At 42.3% G+C, this 21,565-nt stretch overlaps 1 protein-coding gene across 1 annotated transcript in view; it reads left to right on the top strand.

Annotated features, from left to right (window-relative positions):
• MALRD1 (MAM and LDL receptor class A domain containing 1) overlaps positions 1-21,565 on the top strand; it is a 274,434-nt gene that overhangs the window by 185,927 nt on the left and 66,942 nt on the right. The window contains exons 30-33 of the mRNA XM_075828272.1: positions 3,808-3,936; positions 6,592-6,741; positions 16,424-16,581; positions 18,799-19,000. Coding sequence (XP_075684387.1) covers positions 3,808-3,936; positions 6,592-6,741; positions 16,424-16,581; positions 18,799-19,000 — 639 coding nt within the window. The remainder of the gene's footprint in view (positions 1-3,807; positions 3,937-6,591; positions 6,742-16,423; positions 16,582-18,798; positions 19,001-21,565) is intronic.

Raw genomic sequence — 21,565 nt, 5'->3', positions numbered from 1 at the left:
AAGAGACCTCCGGATAAGGGTCCTTTTTTTTGTTTTTCTTTTACAGAGGGCTATAATTATTTAGCTACACGACAGTGTATCTCCAGAAACCAGCCAGTCTCAAATGAATGGCTGTTTAGCTCATAGCTGAATTGGCACAGTGCCTACAAGAGGAGAGGATATACATTTGGGCAGCAGTTACTTAAAAGAAAAGGTTCACTTTTAAGATTTAGAGACCAATAAAAGGGACACCTGTGGTATTAAAAGTTCCCAATGACTTCTGAAAGCGATCTCCAAGAACATGTTACTGAAACCATGGATGAGGACAATACTGTCTTCTTCACCACGTCCATGTATGCAGCAACCAGGATGGGCTTTACATTGATCTCTCTTGGACCTGAGTGCTGTATACATGGAATGAGATTTGGGACTGACTTCACAAGTCTTAAATGGATAAAAGGTTAAATAACTCAGATGTCCAACCGTATGGGCGATCTGGTTGACCTTGCCCTTTGCTGTAAATTTTCTGTCGGCAGAACCTTTGAAATTGTACCCATGTCCCATGTTTGTGTGTTCCCTATGCAATTCCCTCCATATAAACTAACTCTTTACTTTAAGTTTTTCATTAAAAAAAAAAAGGTACAAAAATATTTCCACAATTTTCATATTGCATGCTAGTTGTTTTCTTCTTTATAGGACAGTATGCCTGATAGTGTTATTAATATGTAATCGGCTTTCTGCTGGACATTAACGCTAAATGGGTACCTGCTGGAAGTTCATATTAGTAGTTATAATACAAAATCCCTATAATCAACTCCGTAGCTTCCTTCGAGTTGCACACAACCTCTAGCGCTGACTTATTTTATAGCGATTTACGGGATATCTTTAAAGAAATTGTGAAAACTGAGAGAAAACAGAAGAGCGGAGAGTTTGACTTTGAAACTCACACAAGAGGTCACTGTAGTAATGAGCTTATCATTGGACAAGTGACCCTGCAATGTTCATTTCACTTCAATTTCAAGTCTCTGACTTATGGGTAAATAGTTTAAACTGACTTTACTTGTCCTGAATTTGATGAACAGATAGAAGACACCTTGTAACTTCCTTGTGTCTTGATTTTCTTCTGACCTTGTTCTATAAGTAAAAACCAATGAAACTTATATTGCTGACTGATGCAGTTATTATTGAAGTCTTACACTCTGCCGAAAACATTCATTTATACCATATGTCATACAGGAGGGTGACGTGTGCAACCTTTACCTCTCCACATACATGGGAAATAAATCTGTAGTCGCCGAAGCAAAACTTAAAGCTCCTACCATGAGTCATTTATAATACTAGTTCCTTATTATATGGTGGTGGTGGGGCCTTCGGGCCCCTTCAGGTATAATATCCCGGCGGCTACGGAAGCCTTTTAGGCCCTGCCTCCAGTCAGGGCCTGAAAGGCTTCCATTCTAGGCATACCGGGAGGCCAGTGTTTCAATTTCATTGCCCAGGTGCCGATGAGCTGCAAAAACCTTAAATGCAGCGATTGCTTTTGACCGCTGCATTTAAGGGGTTAATGGCGGGGATCGGAGCAAACTTCGGTCCTCACCATTACCCCAGGGTGTCAGCTATACCATGCAGCCGACATCTGGCCATGGTGGCACCGACTCAGCTTGTGAGCCGGTGTCCACCATTTGTCGTATGGATACGGCAAAATGCAGGAAGCACTAGCTTTCCATGATGTATCCACACGACAAATGAGGCCCATTCAGAGAACTTCTTATTAGAAACAGAAGAATTTTTTGGTTTACAATGCATGTCCAGTTAGGGTCAGTTCACACAGAGGATTTTGGCACTGATTTTGTTGTGAAAACCACGTCGGAATCAGTGCCAAATAAACGCCCCAAATTGCCCCCCATTGATTTCAATGGGAGGCAGACTGTTTTTTTTTCCCCAGGTGGCTTTTGACGGCTTGCGGAAAAAAAAAGCGGCATGCTTTTTCTTGGAACGGTTCTTACCTCTGACCCTCCATTGAAATCAATGGGAGGCTGAAAAAAATGCGTCGCTTGTTAAAGGCGGTTTTTACCACTGTTTTTGAATTTATTTATTTTAAAAAAAAACACCAAAAAATAGGCTAAAAATCCTGGCAGATTTTTTCTGCCTGGCAAAATCCTCAGTGTGAACTGATCCATAGACTAAAACATACACTTACATAAAGGAATAAATAGAAAAATACATCGATGAATAAACAAGTCACATGCAAAGATGCTCAAGTGATCCGTGCACAAGCATACTGAAACAAGCGCACATATACATACGTGTGTACATACAATAATCACCCCATGGATTGTGGGGGTCACATCTTATTCCTACTTGTGCATAGGTATGTGTGTTAGGGTGTGTTCATATCAGCGTTGGGCTTTCGTTCATGGGTTTCGTTCGACCTTTCCGTCGGAGGAACCGATGAATGGGAAGCCAAACGGAAACCATAGCTTCCATTTGCATTACCATTTATTTCAATGGTATTGCTTTAGTCGACTACGCTATTGTTTGCACTTGAAAAAACGGAAACAAACGGAAACCAGCTGCAACGGAAGCATTACCATTGAAATAAATGGTCATGTAAATGTAAGCTATGGCTTCCGTTCATCGGTTCCTCCAAAGGAAAGGTCGAACAGAACCCATAAATGGAAGCCCGACACTGAAGTGAACAGGCCCTTATAAATTGTGGTTTTGCTTAAGAAAGGCCCTATAAAGGATCGAGACGTCACAGTGTTTACTGTTTGGACAATAAATAAAATTAGGATTTATCCGGATGTGTGTAATGTTGTAACTAGATTGTGGTTTGTGTATCCTTCACTGGGATTACTGATATCGCGTCTAGAAAAATATCTGCCCCTCCCCCCCATGATCACTACCTTAAAAAGTCTCTGTCACCAGATTCTCAAATCCCTATCTCCTATTGCATGTGATCGGCGCTGCAATGTAGATAACAGTAATGTTTTGTTTTATTTTATATATATGCAAATGAGCTTTGAAATGGACAACTGTGAGATTTCCAGCAAGGGAAACGAAATCTCGTTTACCTCGTAATCTCGCGAGATTACGCGTGGTTTGCTGTAATCTCGCAGAAAAGATTCAGAAGTGTCAGGATTCTGAATACACATGACGTCCAGGCTGGAGGTCATGTGTATTCATTATCAGGACACTTGTGTATGTGGCTGCACATCGTTCTAGTAAGAACACTATGTGTTGTGTGAATGAATGGAGAGGAGTGTATGACGCTGACTGGTCACTGATTCGTCAGCGTCATACACGTAAACACGCACAGTTAAAAACACAATACACGCCCAGTTGGACATACGAAAAAAAAACACGCCCAGTTGTCCATTTCAAAGCTCATTTGCATATATATAAAATAGCTCATAACTTGGCCAAAAATGAAAGTTTTTAAAAAAAAACAAACAAAAACGTTGCTGTTATCTACATTGCAGCGCCAATCACATGCAATAGGAGATAGGGGTTTGAGAATCTGGTGTCAGAGCCTCTTTAACTCGCATCTCTCCAGTTCTAACATCCGCCACAACCATTTACATGATGTCTACGGCTCTTTTGATACGATTTCATTTCATAAGCTGCTGACATTGGATTTGGTTCTCCCTTAGTTCTTAAATAGAAGCAGCAACTTACTAAATGATGTAGTAAAACAAAACGCTGTAGATAACGGTAAAGCGATGACAGAATGTTAATGGAAACAACGTGTTACTAAACTTAAATCAACAAATGAAATGAAGCATACATCGATTCAGCTGAGTATTGATTTTAATGTCTTGTTGGTTGTAGTTGGAGAGAAGCCTGGAAAATGCCCTGAAGATACAGATTTTGTATGCAAAAACCAAAAATGTATTGAATCCCACCTAGTCTGTGACTACAAGTCTGACTGTGAGGACTCTTCGGATGAAGCCGACTGCAGTATGTACATCAGGGCTACTTACTCATCACAGTAACTATTACATGTTATGTATTATTTATATGTGCTTATCTATTTGTAGATTATTGCCTGAATATATATGTGTGGCAGCTCTTCTCTATAATTATGTTACACTTATATATACTATAACTTTCATATACAGATGTAGCAATCTTTAACTTGACTTTTCACATGTTAAACACACAGTGGCTAGAAACTTTAAAGGCTATGTACACATTAGACATTTTTATTTTTTTTAAAAAAACACAAAAAAAACATTTCAATCAGTGTGATTGGTGCCACTTTCTAAATACTTTTTATTAAAAATTATTTTAACTTTTTGAGATACAGCTGCTTTTGTATCCTGTATACAAAGCAGCTGTATCTTGTGCTGAGACCTGTATCCGTCAAGTCAATGGGACTGACGGGTTCAGTGTCAGCAGGCACGCAGGATCGAGCTGCTATCAATCACATCTAAGTTCATAACTTAGGTGTGATCCATTACAGGTGGATCCAGCATGTCAGACACACGCAGGACCCGCTGACACTGAACCCATCAGTCTCGCTGATACATGATACAGCTGCTCTTCAATCAGAAAACAAAGCAGCTGAATCTCAAAAAGTAAAAATTATTTTAAATAAAAAATATTTTGAAAGTTGCACCAAAAACAGTGATAGACATTTTTATTTAAAAAAAAAAACAACCCAACCATTTCAATGGTGTACATAGCCTCTAAATCCTCACGTTCTGGCTGCCTGTAGCTGCCACTAGGGAGAGCTAAGGAGCTTACTGCATACTCCTTTGTTATTGATTTTAATGTATAATTAGTATGCAGTAAACCCCCAGTGGTGGCTCTATTTCGTACTCTATGTATAGTGTTTAGTGCCTTTTTACAGCGCCTTATTAGAGAGTTATTCTCTCCCAGAAGCAAAGTTTCAAAAAGGGAGAATACCTCCATAATGTGGCATCCGATGGAACATGACATGATTTTTTTTCATACGGAATCCGAAAAATAAAATCTACATAGAGTACAGCGGGGCCAGTCACATGACGAAGAGTCGTATCGTCATCAAAGAAGACTGTGCAACTAGACTTCCTGTCCCTTGACAGCGCTATAAAAATCTATGAAAATCTCAGAATCTGCGCGATGGGGGACCAGAATGTATATTAGCGAGTTTATTCACATACTGCAGTGAATACACTGCTAATAATTTTTGGTCCCCACATAACCCCTTTATAAGCCAACTGGACTTGGAGGATGAGAGCACATGAAGGAATCAGGATTCGGCATGGAAGCAAAATAAGGGTTACCAGGAAGGAAATGCAGAACGCAGGATTCCAGAGCAGAATTCTGAATTCAGGACTTCCATAATGGACAAAATGTTCCAGCTGGGAATAACAGGTAATGGAAAACATTTAAAAATAACAAGTGAAAACAGACAAGACACCAAAAATATACAGTCAGAATCCCCACACCTACTTAGAAAATAATAATAAATAGAGCGTATAAGGAAGAATATGATGGAACACCCCAAAGAAGGAGCCCACTGTGCAGACTATGGCAGAGTAGATCTCTCATGGTTACTTAAAGAGTAACTCCAGCAGATATATGAAATCATTCCCAACACCTCCAAACCTACCCCATATAAAAACAATGTTCTTTTATTTTTCCCCCATGCAACGTTTTACCTGCTTTTTAGAAGGGAATTGTTCAGCTCCTGTCTGCCATCTTGATAAAATCACTGTCTACAGGCAGTAGCTTTATAGTTATATTGATGACACAGGAGAGGCTGTAGGCTGTGCCTATGCAGCAGCATTCATGTCACAGGCAGTGTGCAAAATCTGGGGGTGAGGCTGGTAGGGGCAGAGATGATTGGTTGGCAATATGCTTACATCATCTATATAAAACAAGAAGCAGCTTGGAGGAGGTTCAGTGACAACAACAGAATACACAGGATTAAAAACATTTTTGGTTGTCACTTAGCACATCTAGATTATTGCTAGGTATTGGTACAGACACATTCTGCCTGATAATTTATCACCCAGAAAGCTACAAGAGACAGCAGTGACATCAAACATTATGATTACAGGTGAGAATTAACATGGGAAACTATGATTCTCATTGAAGTTTCTCTTTAAGACTTTTATATATACTTCAGATGTATTTTATATATCCCCTTCATATTCCCGGTTATGTGAAATCGGATCTGTCCTTTGGATATAAGAAGAATTTCTTAAAAAAAAAAAAAAGTTTTCATAATAACAACCATAAATCAGGTTCGCTTTTTCAAAATCAGCGATATATTTCATTTAAAATGTAAATTATCTTATTTACAATTTTCACGCTTTGTTGAACAGCACTGAGGCAAGTACTCATATGAAATATAGGAATTCCTTTGTGAAATTAAGTAAATGTGTCAAGCCAGGATGAGCTAATCCCTTAATAGACTTATAGGAAATCGTACATGGTTCCAGCCGAAGAAGATGGCGTTGCTCTAGAGAGGGGTAAAGCTGAAGTTGATTTAAGTAAATTAAGCATTTATCTTTTTGCTTTCATGGTAAAGTGATTTTTTGTGGAAATTACCGTGAGCATATTAAGTGACGGTCTCCCATTTGCTTAACCATTAAAGGCAGACATTATTTCCCATATACCTAGGTGAGTACACTAACGTTCCTGGAAGCTGCAATTTTGAATATGCAGACCGGATCAATTTTGGATGTGATCTCACACAAGACAATACAAATGATTTCAACTGGACTGTAAAAGACAAAGTCAATATTCATCTAAATAAAGACCACACTCCAGGTAAGTAATAATCTATGTTGGTACATATTAGGTATTAAAATAATAAATAAACATATATATATATATATATATATATATATATATATATATATATATATATATATATATATATATATATATATATATATATATATATAAAGAAGAATAACGTAGAGGACTTATTTAGCCTCAGCTTGCTTTGAGAATATAGGTTGAGCTGCTGCAGTAACCACCATTGTGGCTCATAGTTCAAAGGATCATAACAATGGCCACCTCACTATGACAAGCTAGACCTCCACTAGAGACCAGGCAAAGGTAAGTATAAATATGTGTATACAGTATTTTTAGATGAGAGAGGTGAAAAAGAATGGAAAGCCCAATAAGGACACATAAATATGTAATTTTGCTAACAGAACCCCTGTAGCACAGTAGTGATCAAAGTACCACATTATGGGGTGACCATAGATGTGGACCTTAGCTTCATCCATGTTACATTAATTTTCCTATATCCACTGTTTGGAGGATACGGGAAATACCCAGTGGTTGTGCTCAGCGGTGTCCATATGTTCGCTTTGAAGAGTGACTGGACATGTATGGCCACCTCCTCACTGCGAACGGGGGATATGTGACACCTGTTTTCTGTGCCAGATTATGTGACAGGAAACCATGAGGGCTAAAATAAGCATAAAGATGTGTGCTGTACACAATATAGTATAAAGATGGACGGGTTTGAGCACTCTAGAATCTCCGGCTTCCTGCTGCTACTATAGCATTGCCAATTGACAGGATTTTTCCATCTTTGATATTTCTGGCATATCCACATTGGGAGAACACGGGTCCCTAGACCCCCCCCCCAATATACCAAGCATGGTGGTCTCCAGACGAAGAAGTGGCCACAAATAGACCTCCTTCCTCCTGACATCAGACATTTATGGCTTTTTCTGGAGATATGCCATAAATGTCTAAGATGGGAAAACACCTCTTCTTCAGGATTAAAAAAAAAATGGTGAACTTTTTTCGTCTAGAAACGGACCGTTTGTCCATGGACTGGGTCTGGTATTGCCGCTCAGCCCTATTCAAGTAAAAGTGAAAACCAGACCCAGCCCATAGACGAGCATGGGGCTATGTTTAGAGAAAACGTTGACCCTTTTTCTAACCCTGGACCTCCCCTTTACCTGATCATCCATTATTTCAGGGTAGTTTAGATAAGTAGAATGTTTTTACAGTATTTATTCAGGGTTTCCTTATTTTTCATTTTGGCATGCTAAATAAATCGAGCTGTGGCTGAATCAGACCATTATACATTGATTCAGAATGATGGAGGTTCTACTGCTTTCTATTCTTGGCATACAATTAGTTTTCTGACCACTTAATAAATGAAGAGCAGAGGATTCAGACAAAAAGGAGAACATTGCGTCCTTCTATTTATTTTCTGTATTTGGATCACATACTTGTGTCAGACCTTTGGCGCTTCGCATGTTTGTCCTTGAGAACTAATTAGGTAGAGACGATTGTAAACCACATATGCTTTGTAGGAAGCCAGGCCTATCTATGCCCTCTCCAAAAAGTTAGCTAGGGCCGAAGATCACTATATATCCTGCTTCAAAAGGCCAATTGTCTATTCATGTTAATGTAAGGTGTCAGGTTGATTTAATTACTGCTACATATAATATTCTTGTAATGTCAAAATAAAATCCAATAGTAAAAGGAATCATATAGGAATTCTAAAAGGTATAGGAAAAGATTTCAATCCTCTATATCTCGGGCAATGATCGTATGATCGGGTAAACGAGGGTTCATATGAGCGCTCGTTCCAAATCAATGCCTTGTGTAAGCAGGGCAACGATCATCAGATGAAAAAGCTAATGCTCGTTCATCGGCTGATCTGCTTTTTTATGCAGCATGTAATATTATCATTGTCGGCAGCGCATCTCCCTGTGTAATCAGGGAGATGCGCTACCGACACGATGAAAATGTATGGGGACGAGCGATTGATCGCTCGTCCCTATACATGAGCAATCACTGCTCCGCGTGAAAGGAGCAAATGAGAGTTGATGAACGAGCTGTCTCGTTGATCGGCACACTTTTCCATGGCCTACTTCAGGTCATGTAATAGGACCCAAAGTCAATATACCAAAATAGAGGGGATCCAGGACAGAAAAATGAAAACTTTCAACCCTATTTATACTGGAAATACATTGTGAGGGAGTTGTCTAAAGTTTTTTGTGAGAAGGAAAAAATGTGTTACGCCTCAGGGGCTCAGCTCTCTTTTTCTGTCTGGTAAAAATTCAATCTCCAAGGGAAATATGAATATTGTATTAACCCACTAGCCCAGGCTAATATAAGCTTTCCTCAATTGCGATCTTGTTTCCTATATTTACCTGTATTAGGTCCATTTTCATTGAGTTTCTTTCATGCCTTTGTGAATGTATATTTAAATGGGATATTTAGTAATTTGCATCCTGCACTATATCCGCTCCTTTATATAACTGGCCAGATTCCTTTATTGAGCTCCATTGTATTATAGGGCCGTGTACTTATGGTCATTGACCGGAATTTTTTCTTATTTTTAAGCTATTACATTATTTAAATAAACTTGTTATGTAATTATTTTATCCTAGTGTGTGCTGGATATGTCTGGAATTTCGTTTTTTTCTTTATTCTTTTGCTCAGCTCTATTACCCAAATCAATCACACTTGTAAGGGTAACAGTTCTAGAAAAATAGTAATAACACACAATAGGGAATTAATGATAATATGTCTCATAATACAATGTTTAAAGGGTTCTAAGACTTCATATTTGTTATTTGAATTGAAATAGAAAAAGTCTCAAACTTAATTTTCACTGTAACGTAAGTACAGTACCTGACATAAATCAATGGTACCTATGAATAAAATAAACTTTGTAATATACAATATCATATAAGCGTCAGGAAAGAGCCATCTTCCTGACTTTCCAGTAGTATGTTGTTCTCCTTTCCCATTTACAAAATCTCTGAAAATTTTAAGTCAGTAAAAAGCTAGATTTCGGTAAAACACAAGATACAGAGCAGATGGGATAGGGAGAGGGGATGATGCTGCAGTATCCATGTCCATGGCCGCGGGCCGTCAGGCTCACTCAACTCCTGACGGCGGCAGCCATGGTTCTGCGAGCGCTGGCCCCAGTCTCCTCCTCAGGAGACGCCAGCGCTCACTTCTGCTCACCTCGGCCGGGTCCTGTAGGGTGCGCACGCACGCTCTTAAAGGGGCAGCGCGCGCACCAGACTTTTATATTTAATTAGCCCATGAGCACCCTGGACTATAAGAAGGGCCCAGCCCCTTCCTCCTATGCTTGAGTATTTTGTCTATGCAAATGGTCTCCTAGTGTCTTCCAGTTCCCAGTGTTTCCCGTACCTGTATCCTGTATCCTGTGCTATCCTGGTCAAGTGCCGTGCTGAGCTGTAGTTGAGCTGTGCTGCATACCACGCCTGTCCTGCTACATCATGCTACATCATGCCTGATGTCTGCCTGCTGCCTAGTCCCAGCCGAGCCTGCCTTGCTACTGTCCGAGCTGCCACAGGTACCCTATACAAACCATAGACTGTTACCTGTGCCCTGTTGGCCAACTGCCATACCGCCAAGGCAGTACGGCCCAGTGGGTCCACGAACCCAACGTGACAGTACGCTCAGGCCATGGACCCCGCTAGTCGATCCAAGACCAAGATGACGTCACAAGAGATGCGGGTGGATATGCTGGACCTCCTGTCTCGACAGGACCAACTCCTCCAGGCCTTGAACATTCCCGCACGTCGGCAGCAGGTACAAGCTGCCGTTCCTCCTACTACACCTCTTGGCAGTGTTGATCCTCATACTACACCTCCTGGCAGTATTGATCCCCGTTTTTCTTTGCCTCTTCCTGAGAGCTATGATGGAGATGCAGGTACCTGTCGTGGATTTTTGAACCAGTGCCAGATCTACTTCAGCCTGTATGCAAGGGCATTTTCGTCTGATGGCGCAAGGGTCTCTTTCATCATCTCTCTCCTCACTGGCAAGGCTCTTGCAATGACGAATCCTATCTGTGAGAGACGAGGACCAGAGACCCGTGACTTCCAGGGCTACCTCTGGACCTTTCGCATGTTGTTTGAGGAGCCTGGACGAGTCTCATCTGCAGTGACTTCCTTGCTAAACCTACGCCAAGGAGACACCTCCGTGGGCGAGTTCTTCCGCACCCTGGCGGAGAACTGTTATGGAACAATGAGGCTCTGGTAGCTACATTCTGGCAGGGACTCTCTCCTAAGATTAAGGACGAACTTGCCGCTCGAGATCTACCGTCTACCCTGGATGACCTCATGCTTCCGTCCGCCCGGATTGATATGAGGATCTGAGAACGGCTCCAAGAAGCTCGTCGGGAGGGAGGCCTCCCTAGTCTGGTCCCAACCTTGCAGAAACCTCTGCTGTCCTCAGGTGCCGATCCTCCTAAGGAGTCTGTGAGGATGGACAAGTGTAAGCTATCCACCCAGGAGAAACAACGCAGACGCACTTCGGGACTCTGTCTATATTGCGGCCTCGGAGGCCATCTTGTGCGTCTGTGTCCCCAAAAGTCCCAAAGCCTAGCGTTGCTAGGAGGGACAACCGTGGGTAAAAAAGGACTTCCGCCTATGTTAAAGAGAACTTGGAGCGGGGCTTCATATGGAAGTCTTCCTCCCCGGCAGGAGCCGTGTTCTTGTTCGTCAAGAAAAAGGATGGTTCTCTGCGTCCCTTTATCGACTAACGGGGTCTCAACCAGATCACGGGAAAAAATAAGTATCCATTGCCTTTGATCTCAGAACTGTTTGATCTTATACGTGGTGCCAAGATTTTTTCAAAACTAGACCTGCTTGGGGATTCGCCGGGGTGATGAATGGAAGACTGCATTTAACACCCGTGAAGGACACTATGAATATCTAGTAATGCATTCGGCCTATGAAATGCTCCCGCGGTCTTCCAGGAGTTCGTTAATGACATCTTCCGTGACCTCCGCTATGTTTGTGTAGTAGTCTATCTTGATGACTTCTTGATTTTTTTCCAGATCCTATGACTCATCAGAGAGATGTACGTCAAGTTTTGCTGTGGTTAAGGGAGAATCGTCTGTACGCTAAGTTGGAGAAGTGCGTATTTGAGAAAGATGCTCTACCCTTCCTGGACTACATCATCTCGAATGGAGGCCTCGAGATGGATCTTGAAAAGGTAAAGTCTGTCCTGGAATGGCCACGCCCTCAAGGCTTGAGGGCCATACAGTTCTTTCTGGGATTCGCCAATTTTTACAGACAGTTCATTCCAAACTTCTCCTCACTGACTTCTCCTATTTCTAACCTCACCAAGAAGGGTATCAACACCAAGGTGTGGACTCTTGAGGCAGAGTCCGCATTCAATAGCCTGAAGAGTGGCTTCACGTCAGCCTCTATCCTCCATCATCCAGATGTTTCTCTACAATTCTCGTTGGAGGTGGACGCCTACTCTGTCAGTGCTGGTGCACTCCTGTTCCAGAGAGGTTCCAAGGGCAAGTCAATGGTATGTGGATATTTCTCTAAGCACTTCTCTTCCGCAGAACGCAACTACTCGATTGGGAATCGGGAGTTACTGGCCATCAAATTGGCTCTGGAGGAGTGGAAACATCTACTAGAGGGCGCAGCTCATCCTATCCTAATTTTTACGGGCCACAAGAATCTCACCTATCTCCAAACAGCCCAGTGGCTGAATCCTCATCAGGCCAGGTGGTCGCTGTTCTTTACCAGGTTCCAGTTTGAGCTCCATTATCGCCCGGCTGACAAAAATGTGAGGGCCGATGCCTTGTCCAGGTCTTTCGAGACAGAAGAAACCATGGAGATTCCACAGAACATTATTTATCCGTCTTGCATTGTCTCTGTCAATCCCCTGCAAGTTGGGTACATTCCTTCAGGGAGGACTTTTGTGTGCCTGGCTGACAGAGGGAGAATCCTCCGCTGAGGACACTCCTCTAGACTGGCAGGTGACGCGGGTACCCGTAAGACCCGAGATCTAATTGCCCTCATTTCTGGTGGCCCACGCTGCCCAAAGACATTATGGACTTTGTTTCTTCCTGTTCAATGTGTGCAGCTAACAAGGTCGATCACTCCAGACCTGCTGGCCTGCTGCAGCCATTGCCTGTGCCCGATGCTCCCTGGCAGCATATAGCTATGGACTGACCTGCCTCTCTCTGCTGGATGCAGTACTGTCTGGGTGGTGGTGGATCGATTTTCGAAGATGGCCCACTTCGTTCCTCTGACCGGTCTTCCTTCTGCTCCTCAACTGGCCAAGCTTTTCATCCAATACATCTTCCGCCTTCACGGCTTGCCGCAGCATATTGTGTCTGATCGGGGGGTTCAGTTCACCTCGAAGTTCTGGAGAGCCCTTTGCGGACTCCTAGGTGTAAGTTGGACTTTTCCTCGGCCTACCATCCTCTGTCCACTGGTCAGGTCGAGAGGATCAATCAGATCTTGGAGAACTACCTACGCCATCTCCAAGCAGCATGATGACTGGGCGGAGTTGCTCCCGTGGGCCGAATTCTCATACAACAATCACACCAGCGAGTCCACAAGGAAGACACCGTTCTTTATTGTCTATGGCCAACTCCCACTAATTCCTCTCCCGGTGCCTGATACGTCCGAGGTACCAGCTGCTGACACTGCTTTTAGGGACTTTCTGCAGATCTGGCAGCAGACTCGATCCTCCATCCTGCTGGCGGTCGACCACATGAAACAGAAGGCGGACACTAGGAGAAGAGAACCCCCTCAGTTTCTCCCTGGCACGAGGGTCTGGCTGTCCTCCAGGAATATTTTACTGAGGGTGCCATCATACAAATTTGCTCCCAGGTTCCTCGGACCCTTCGAGATCCTACAGCAGATCAACCCTGTCGCCTACAAGCTTCAGCTGCCACCTACTCTCAAGATCCCCAACTCCTTCCATGTCTCCCTCCTGAAACCGGTGTTTCTGAACCACTTCACCAAGACTCCAGCGGTACTTCAGACACCTTCGAGGTTAAGGAGATCTTGGACACCAAGAAAGTAAGAGGCAAGACTTTCTATTTGGTGGATTGGAGGGGGTTTGTTCCTGAAGAGAAATCCTGGGAGCCAGAGGAGAACCTCAATACTCCTATCCTTCTGAAGAAGTTTCTCTCCCGCTCTGGTCCCAAGAAGAGGGGGTGTAAGAGGGGGGATACTGTCATGTCCATGGCCGCAGGCTCACTCACCTACTGATGGCCGCAGCCATGGTTCTGCGAGCGCTGGCCCCAGTCTCCTCCTCAGGAGATGCCAGCGCTCACTTCCGCTCACCTCGGCCAGGTCCCGTAGGGTATGGGAGGAAGGGGCTGAGCCCTTCTTATAGTCCAGGGTGCTCATGGGCTAATTAAACATAAAAGTCTGGTGCGCACGCTGCCCCTTTAAGAGCGGGCACGAGCGTGCGCGCGCACCAGACTTTTATGTTTAATTAGCCCATGAGCACCCTGGACTATAAGAAGGGCTCAGCCCCTTCCTCCCATGCCTGAGCATTGTCGTACCCTAAGTTTGTCTATGCAAATGGTCTCCTAGTGTCTTCCAGTAACCAATGTTTCCCGTACCTGTATCCTGTATCCCGTGCTATCCTGGTCAAGTGCCGTGCTGAGCTGTAGTTGTGCTGTGCTGCATACCACGCCTGTCCTGCTACACCACGCCTGACGTCTGCCTGCTGCCTAGTCCCAGCCGAGCTTGCCTTGCTACTGTCCGAGCTGCCACAGGTACCCTATACGAACTATAGACTGTTACCTGCGCCCTGTTGGCCAGCTGCCATAGGTGGTATGCCCCAGTGGGTCCACAAACCCAATGTGACATCTATAGAAGAGGCTGCGTGCTGTGGGAGGGGAGAAGGAGTTGCTGTAGTTGTATCTTCACTACTTTAAAATTTGTCGTTTCTTACCTGCTTTCTCGTAAGCTCCCCTTCTTTTCTTGCATGTTGACAAATAGAATCACAGGAGTGGGTAGGTCAATGGATGGGTAGACAAGGGTGAAGAAGTCACTACATTTAGGCGTCATGTACATGGCACAGAGGATGTGAGGTGCCCTGAATAGCTCTGTACTACGGAGCCGCAGGAACTTTGTGTGCCACCATATAATTCCCCCATCAGGTCCCATACTATATGTATGGAGTTATTCTCGCCTAGAAGTTCTATACATACGTCATGTGGTGGATCATGCCACAATTTGTTTTCTGCTGTATTCGCACAGTGCGTATATGAGGTCTTCTAAGATCAGCACACTCCTCACCTGCTGCTGTGATCATTTATATTATATAATTGGCTAAAGAGTGTACTTTACCCACCCTTTTCAATACGTATAACATGCTACTAGGGTTGTTTCCATGATCTAATTGGTTATAGGATGGATTCATCTCACCCTTAATGGCCCTACAATGTCCACATTCAGTCTTGTCCTCACTAATAAGAGTAGACACGTTGTTACTTCCCGACATCCCCCACAATTAGCTACTACATTTATTCCCATGATACGTTGGGCTGTTAGATGTTTCATTTGAACCTTTAAAACTGATAATGAAAATCTATCAATCTATCTATCTATCTATCTATCTATCTATCTATCTATCTATCTATCTATCTATCTATCTATCTATCTATCTATCTATCTATCTATCTATCGATAAATGTAGCACTGCTGTTGAGGATAAAATATGAGGAAATATAGGGAAAACACTAAACTTTGCAGTGAAAAAAAACATGAAAAGAAAATAATTGGCTGTTCCCACAATGTTCTAGAGTCAATATTACCGTATTATCAAACTAATTGTAAATTGTCCTTCAAAGGATTACCTCTCTTTGAAGTGTAAAGCAGAAAAAACACAAAAGAGGGCTGAAGTGATTTAAAAAAAAATATATATATTGGATGTATTGATGTTTGCGGTTTATAGGTCCAACATTGCAAATACGACCTCAAAATACAGTACGATAGTTTAGTGATAAATGGGCTTGTAATCTCAGGTCTGAATTTTTCTATCACTACACTGACAATATAGAACACACATCCGAGTTAGTCCTTATTAAGATCCAAATAATAAATGAACAATGTCCAATTGATATTATTATTATTTTTTACTGATTGTCAGACAAAATGAAAATGTCTCTTTTGATAGGGACATAGATAGATAGATAGATAGATAGATAGATAGATAGATAGATAGATAGATAGATCTGAAGCAATATCATCCGTAATATGGCCGTAAATTGTATTACGGACGTTTACAAATACGCTTGTCACAAAGAGACCTTAAACGCATAATAAACCTGGCTTAAGGCGTGTTCGTCAGTTTTTGAGTGCAAATTGAGCCTGAATTCTGGCGCATTCAGGTTAGTAAATCCCCCCCCCCCCCCAATGTGATGTCTTCCTTATGCACAGCTTTCATCTAAGTTAAAAGTGGTTCGGATTTCCTTGTCTTTTGCTTTCTAGAATGCAGTCTAAATACTGTATACACTAATGCTTGTAAAGACCATGGCTTAAAGGACTGTTTCAGTTTTATGTAAATAAAGCTTAACATTGTATAATGCAAACTTCTGAAACTTTCTCATATACTTTTTGTTTCAGTTTTTCACCACTTTTTAGATCTGCTTGGTGTGAATGGGAACATTCTTGTTTTCCCCCTATGTAACGTGGTCAAGTGACTATTTATCTCTTTCTCTTTGGAGGTAAAGGAAGATTCTTTCTGTATGCCAACGCAGTAAAACAAAAAGATGGAGATACTGCCAGGATATTTACAAGCAAAGTTTTTCCTGCCACCAGCAAGGAGTGCAGAATCCGGTTTTGGTATTACTTGTATGGACCTCCACAGACTGGGATGTTAAAGGTGACTACAAACTATAAAACAAGTAAAATTACATTCTCTTAATAGACAAAAGCTTTGAAACTAGGTATGACATAGTGGATCTGTTTTACCTAGAGTATTTCTTTACATTAGTAAAGGGAGGTAGCAAAGAAGCATAGGATGGCAAAAAGTTACATGTAAACTTGTGTGCGATGAATACAGCAGCTTAAAGGGCTTGTCCACTTTGCATGATCCTATTTTATGTTGTTGGCTCCCTGTAAGTATGTAGTTAAGAGTCTTAGTTCCGGAAGATCCTTTGACCAAATGTTTTGGAGCGATCTCAGCAGCACAGAGCATTAAAGGGGTTATACGGGTTTTTAAAATTGATGACGTATTCTTAGGATAGTTCATCAATATTAGATGGGTGGGGGTCTGACTCTCGACAGCCCCACCAATCAGCTGTCTAAAGGGTCAGCAGTGCTCGTATTTACATGGTTCTCCTTCCTGTTCGTACTTGCAAGCGCCGTTACATTTGTAGTGGCTGTGCAAGGTATTGCATTACATTACAAATGTAACGGTGCGCGGAAGTACGAACAAGAAGGAGAACCATGTAAAAAACTTCGTACACCGGGAAAAGCAACAGGGTGTGCAGTAAAATTTTGTTTACAGGATCCCGTTGTATGAATAGAGTAGTCTACGATGTTATTCCATACTTCCAATGTATATCAGCCCAACGGAAGCTAAAAGGACACTCTGAAAGGACACTCTGGACCTTGTCGGGCTAATGGAACCCTATGAATACGTTTAGTGTGTACGTAGGGAGCTTTCCAGATGTACATGCTAAACGTAGTTAATGAATGTGATGTGAAGGGGGCCTAACCTGTAATTCATTGATTTATATCCCTGCTTACTGTGGGCTAAAGAGTAATTTTTTGATTGACAGCCTTCCCTCTACTAAGTAGGACCGCCCACTGGACTCTTAGGCCCACCGTTAGCAGAGATTTAAATTAATAGGGTAAAGTGGATCCTGAATCTTTTTGCATAAAACTACATATCAGTCTGCTCCGCTCCTCCCGCTCTATAACAAGTTGCCCGCAGATTGGACTGCATGTTTGGCGGGACAGGGTCCATTTAAAGCGGAAAATACAGTTCCAAAATATGAAATTCAATGATTCGTGATTTGTAGAACTTCGTGATTTTAAAAACCCATACTGAAATACCCTATTGGGGAACTCTGAGTTAATATAAGTTTATCCCCTGCTCAGAACCTTTATCTATTAGCAAGAGAGGAGAGCGGCTACAGATAGCATCTCTTTTTTTTTGGTGGAACTACCATAATGGTGAATTACACGGACAGTCAAAGGTGTAACTTGAAGTGGCTGGGCCCATATGGAAATCTGTAACAGGTCCACCACCTACCATGTATAATAATTGGTGTCTTCTTATGCGGCAGAGAGATCTTTGGGCCCTTTCAGGTACCAGGGCGCAGGAAGGTTTCTACCTTTGCACCCTCCTTAGCTAAGCTCCTGCAGACAGAGAATTGATTTCTACAGACACTGTGTAACGCTTCATTTGCCCTGTGGTGGCGCTTCAGGGAAATTGATCTCGTGCTTCCAGGTTTTCTACAGATTACAACAGATCAATTTTGGCCTCAGCAGCAGGACACCCTGTGTTCCACTTATTTTTGGTGGACCCTTACAAAGAAACGGGATTATACAAATCATAGAACATCTTTAATATTCCAATCTGAATAAGTAGTCAAGTACGTAACAAAGTCAAACCCGTTTCCTATGGCTATAATGAATGTGGGAGCTTCACCATTCTTTATAGTAAACACATTCCTGAATGTCACCTTTTCTGGTTTCCCTCATCTGCATAGAATATACAGGATTTTTTTTTGCATATTTGGATATTCTGTTTATGCATGTATTTCCTGTTTCACATCATCTTATTGTGTCAGTGGAATATGAGACAAAATTGATTATTTAGACATTTGCCTTTTGCAGCTTTTCAAAGTCATCCACTTTTTATGATAGGTTTGCATGCATCATGCACAGAGTTCTTTAAAGCAAGACTGATTGGTTTTATCATCAGCATAAATTGTAGTCTGGGTGACGCTGTCTATACCATCAATCAGCACATACAGTCCACGGAGCTGGAGATCAGTCTAAATCCCGTAAATTGTGATTAATGGTCGTTTTGCCATAAGGTAATAACATGGAATACTTTATATTCTGTATTTTATATGCACATTTACAGGTATATCTAGTCACTGAATATGGACTGAATATTCTTCTGTGGTCAGCGACCGAGAGCGTGGAGAAATGGTGGATGTACAGCAGTGTCATTCTGTCTAGCGATAGTCCATTTCGGGTGGTCTTTGAAGCTCAAGTAGGCAGCAACAAAAATATTAACATTGCTTTGGATGATATATCATTTACATTAGCCTGCCAAGTGGAAGGTGAGTGGTTGAAATGTGTACTTTATTGGCTTGTATTAGTTTATAGGTAAACTTTAGACCTATCTAGGCAGGGGTCGATGACATAGTATTATGCTCACTGTATTATCGGGTATTTTTTCCTCTGGTTCTTTTTGTAGTGAAACTTCACCAAAAAGTTTGGGTGATAGGAAAGAACATCAGCAGGAAATTCCAGTCCTCTATAGCTCTTCTCCCCAGCACCATTTACAAAATACGGGCACCATTTTTGGGGAGGACCAGTCATGATAGCCATCACCCTCCTTTAAGGGTATGTGCACACACACTAATTACGTCCGTAATTGACGGACGTATTTCTGCCGCAAGTCCCGGACCGAACACAGTGCAGGGAGCCAGGCTCCTAGCATCATACTTATGTACGATGCTAGGAGTCCCTGCCTCTCCGTGGAACTACTGTCCCGTACTGAAAACATGATTACAGTACGGGACAGTTGTCCTGCAGAGAGGCAGGGACTCCTAGCATTGTACATAAGTATGATGCTAGGAGCCCGGCTCCCTGCACTGTGTTCGGTCCGGGACTTGTGGCCGAAATACGTCCGTCAATTACGGACGTAATTAGTGTGTGTGCACATACCCTAAAAGTACCTTGAATGGTGCATGAGCTCTACTGGTGGTAGGTGATGGACTTCCTTGCTCTTGCTCTCTTCTATTATCCACATTTTTGAAGGCAGAGGTTTGAATAATAAAATTAGAGAATGTCCATGCATGAACCAACTGTGAAACGTCACTATATATTTTATTAGCACCCATTTACTTTAGACATGGTAGAAGATGACATTGGTTGAGTCCATGATCATGACCATATCTGATGTCTAAAGAGCTGGAAATGTGTGATGAGCAAAGCTTGCAGACTCAATCTATATCTCATATCAGAAGGTCTGGCGTGCTTCTTCTGGATCATGGCATCCTGCATGGACCGGTATCATGATCTGTCCTGGTCTTGGATGGAGAAAAGGCAATATCTCTGTGAACAGATGACCCTGAGATTCTTGGAACCACTTACCTAGGGAGCAGGTTGAGTATTATTGTGGTGGCCTGCACTGCAGATTTCCCCTAGGTACTGGAATTGCTGGAGGGGCATATATTAAGACTAGCGTTTCAAACATACGCCTCTTAATAAATTTGGTGTATCTTTACCAGAAATTCAAATCTACACCTGCTATAAGCAGGTCTAGATTCGTACTATAGCTTCCGCCAATTTTTTAATCCCCCTCCCGCTAAAAGCCGCCAAATTTTCCCAACACTTTTGGAAAATGGCGAAAGAAGTAAGAAGTTAATTTAAAAAAAAGTGTGACTTTGCAACGATAGAAAACCGGTGTAAGTCTTTTAGTATAGTCCCCCAATGACTCAAAAGTAAAAAAAAAATAATGAGGGAAATTTATTATTAGTTCTACGCCAGTTTTCTGGCATAGAAAAGTTGCAAATGCCTGAAAAGTAGCAATATGCGCAAAGAAATTTGACTTTTGTGTTGCTTGCGCCTATCACGCTACTTTACTAAAAAGTGGACAGGGCTTAGCGGATGGAGGGGGCTTTCTGCAGCCTGACAAATATACTATGATTTACTCCAGAAATAACGAAAATCTGCTCCAGCTTATAGCTGGAGTAGATGTTACTTTCTGGCACATGGACAGCGAGAGATGCGCCTAATTGATTAAAAGGTGTGCGCTTCATAATAATTTGTCACATCTTACTCCAACACTCTTTAGATTAAGACTGCAGTATGAAACACCACTATTAATAAATTCCCCCCAAAATGTATATAAAAGGGTTTGTCATTCTGTTGCCCGCATAGAATCTTGTAAGATAGCATTCACTGACACTTTTCTTGTTGGTGTGTTCTTAAAATCACTCCTAATGCAGCGTTTAGGGAATGCGGATTTCACGTCTCCATCGGCGCATTGTACGACAAAATATACATTTCCAGCGTCATTTCATATTCCTCATTGTCCTCAAATAGGATGAGCAATGAGATAGGAATATCCTTTGAAATGACTTAATAACAACGAGGGACAACAACAGATGCTGAAAGAATTTCTTTAAGGGAGTTTTACACAGGACAAATATCGGGCAGGCGAGCGTTCATATAACACTCTTTGCTTGTAATTGCCCCGTGTAACCAGGGGAACGATCGGCAGATGAACGAGCAAATGCTCATTCATCTGCTGATCGTATCGTTTAAAAAAAGTAAAATATTATCGTTGTCGGCAGCACCTTTCCCTGACGCGCTGCCAACATGATAATAATGGATGAAGCTGAGCGATTGGAGTAACGACCGCTTGTCCGTGTGACAGGAGCAAACGAGCGCCGATCAACGATGTCTCATTGATCGGCGCTCGCTGCATCGGCCACTTATTGGCCGGTGTAAAAGGGCCTAAATAAATGTGATCCTAGTTTGTAATATACATTATGTTATCTTGTGGCCCCTCCGAGCTGTACTACCTTTAATGTGGTCCTTTTACTATAAAAGTTTATGCCCCCCCCCCACCTGACACAGGACGTTTGGCCTGTTGAGGAGCTGCTGGAAAGTCA

This window comes from Rhinoderma darwinii, chromosome 5, assembly GCF_050947455.1.
Source record: "Rhinoderma darwinii isolate aRhiDar2 chromosome 5, aRhiDar2.hap1, whole genome shotgun sequence".
Lineage (NCBI taxonomy): Eukaryota > Metazoa > Chordata > Amphibia > Anura > Rhinodermatidae > Rhinoderma > Rhinoderma darwinii.
This window is presented reverse-complemented; position numbering and strand designations above follow the sequence as displayed.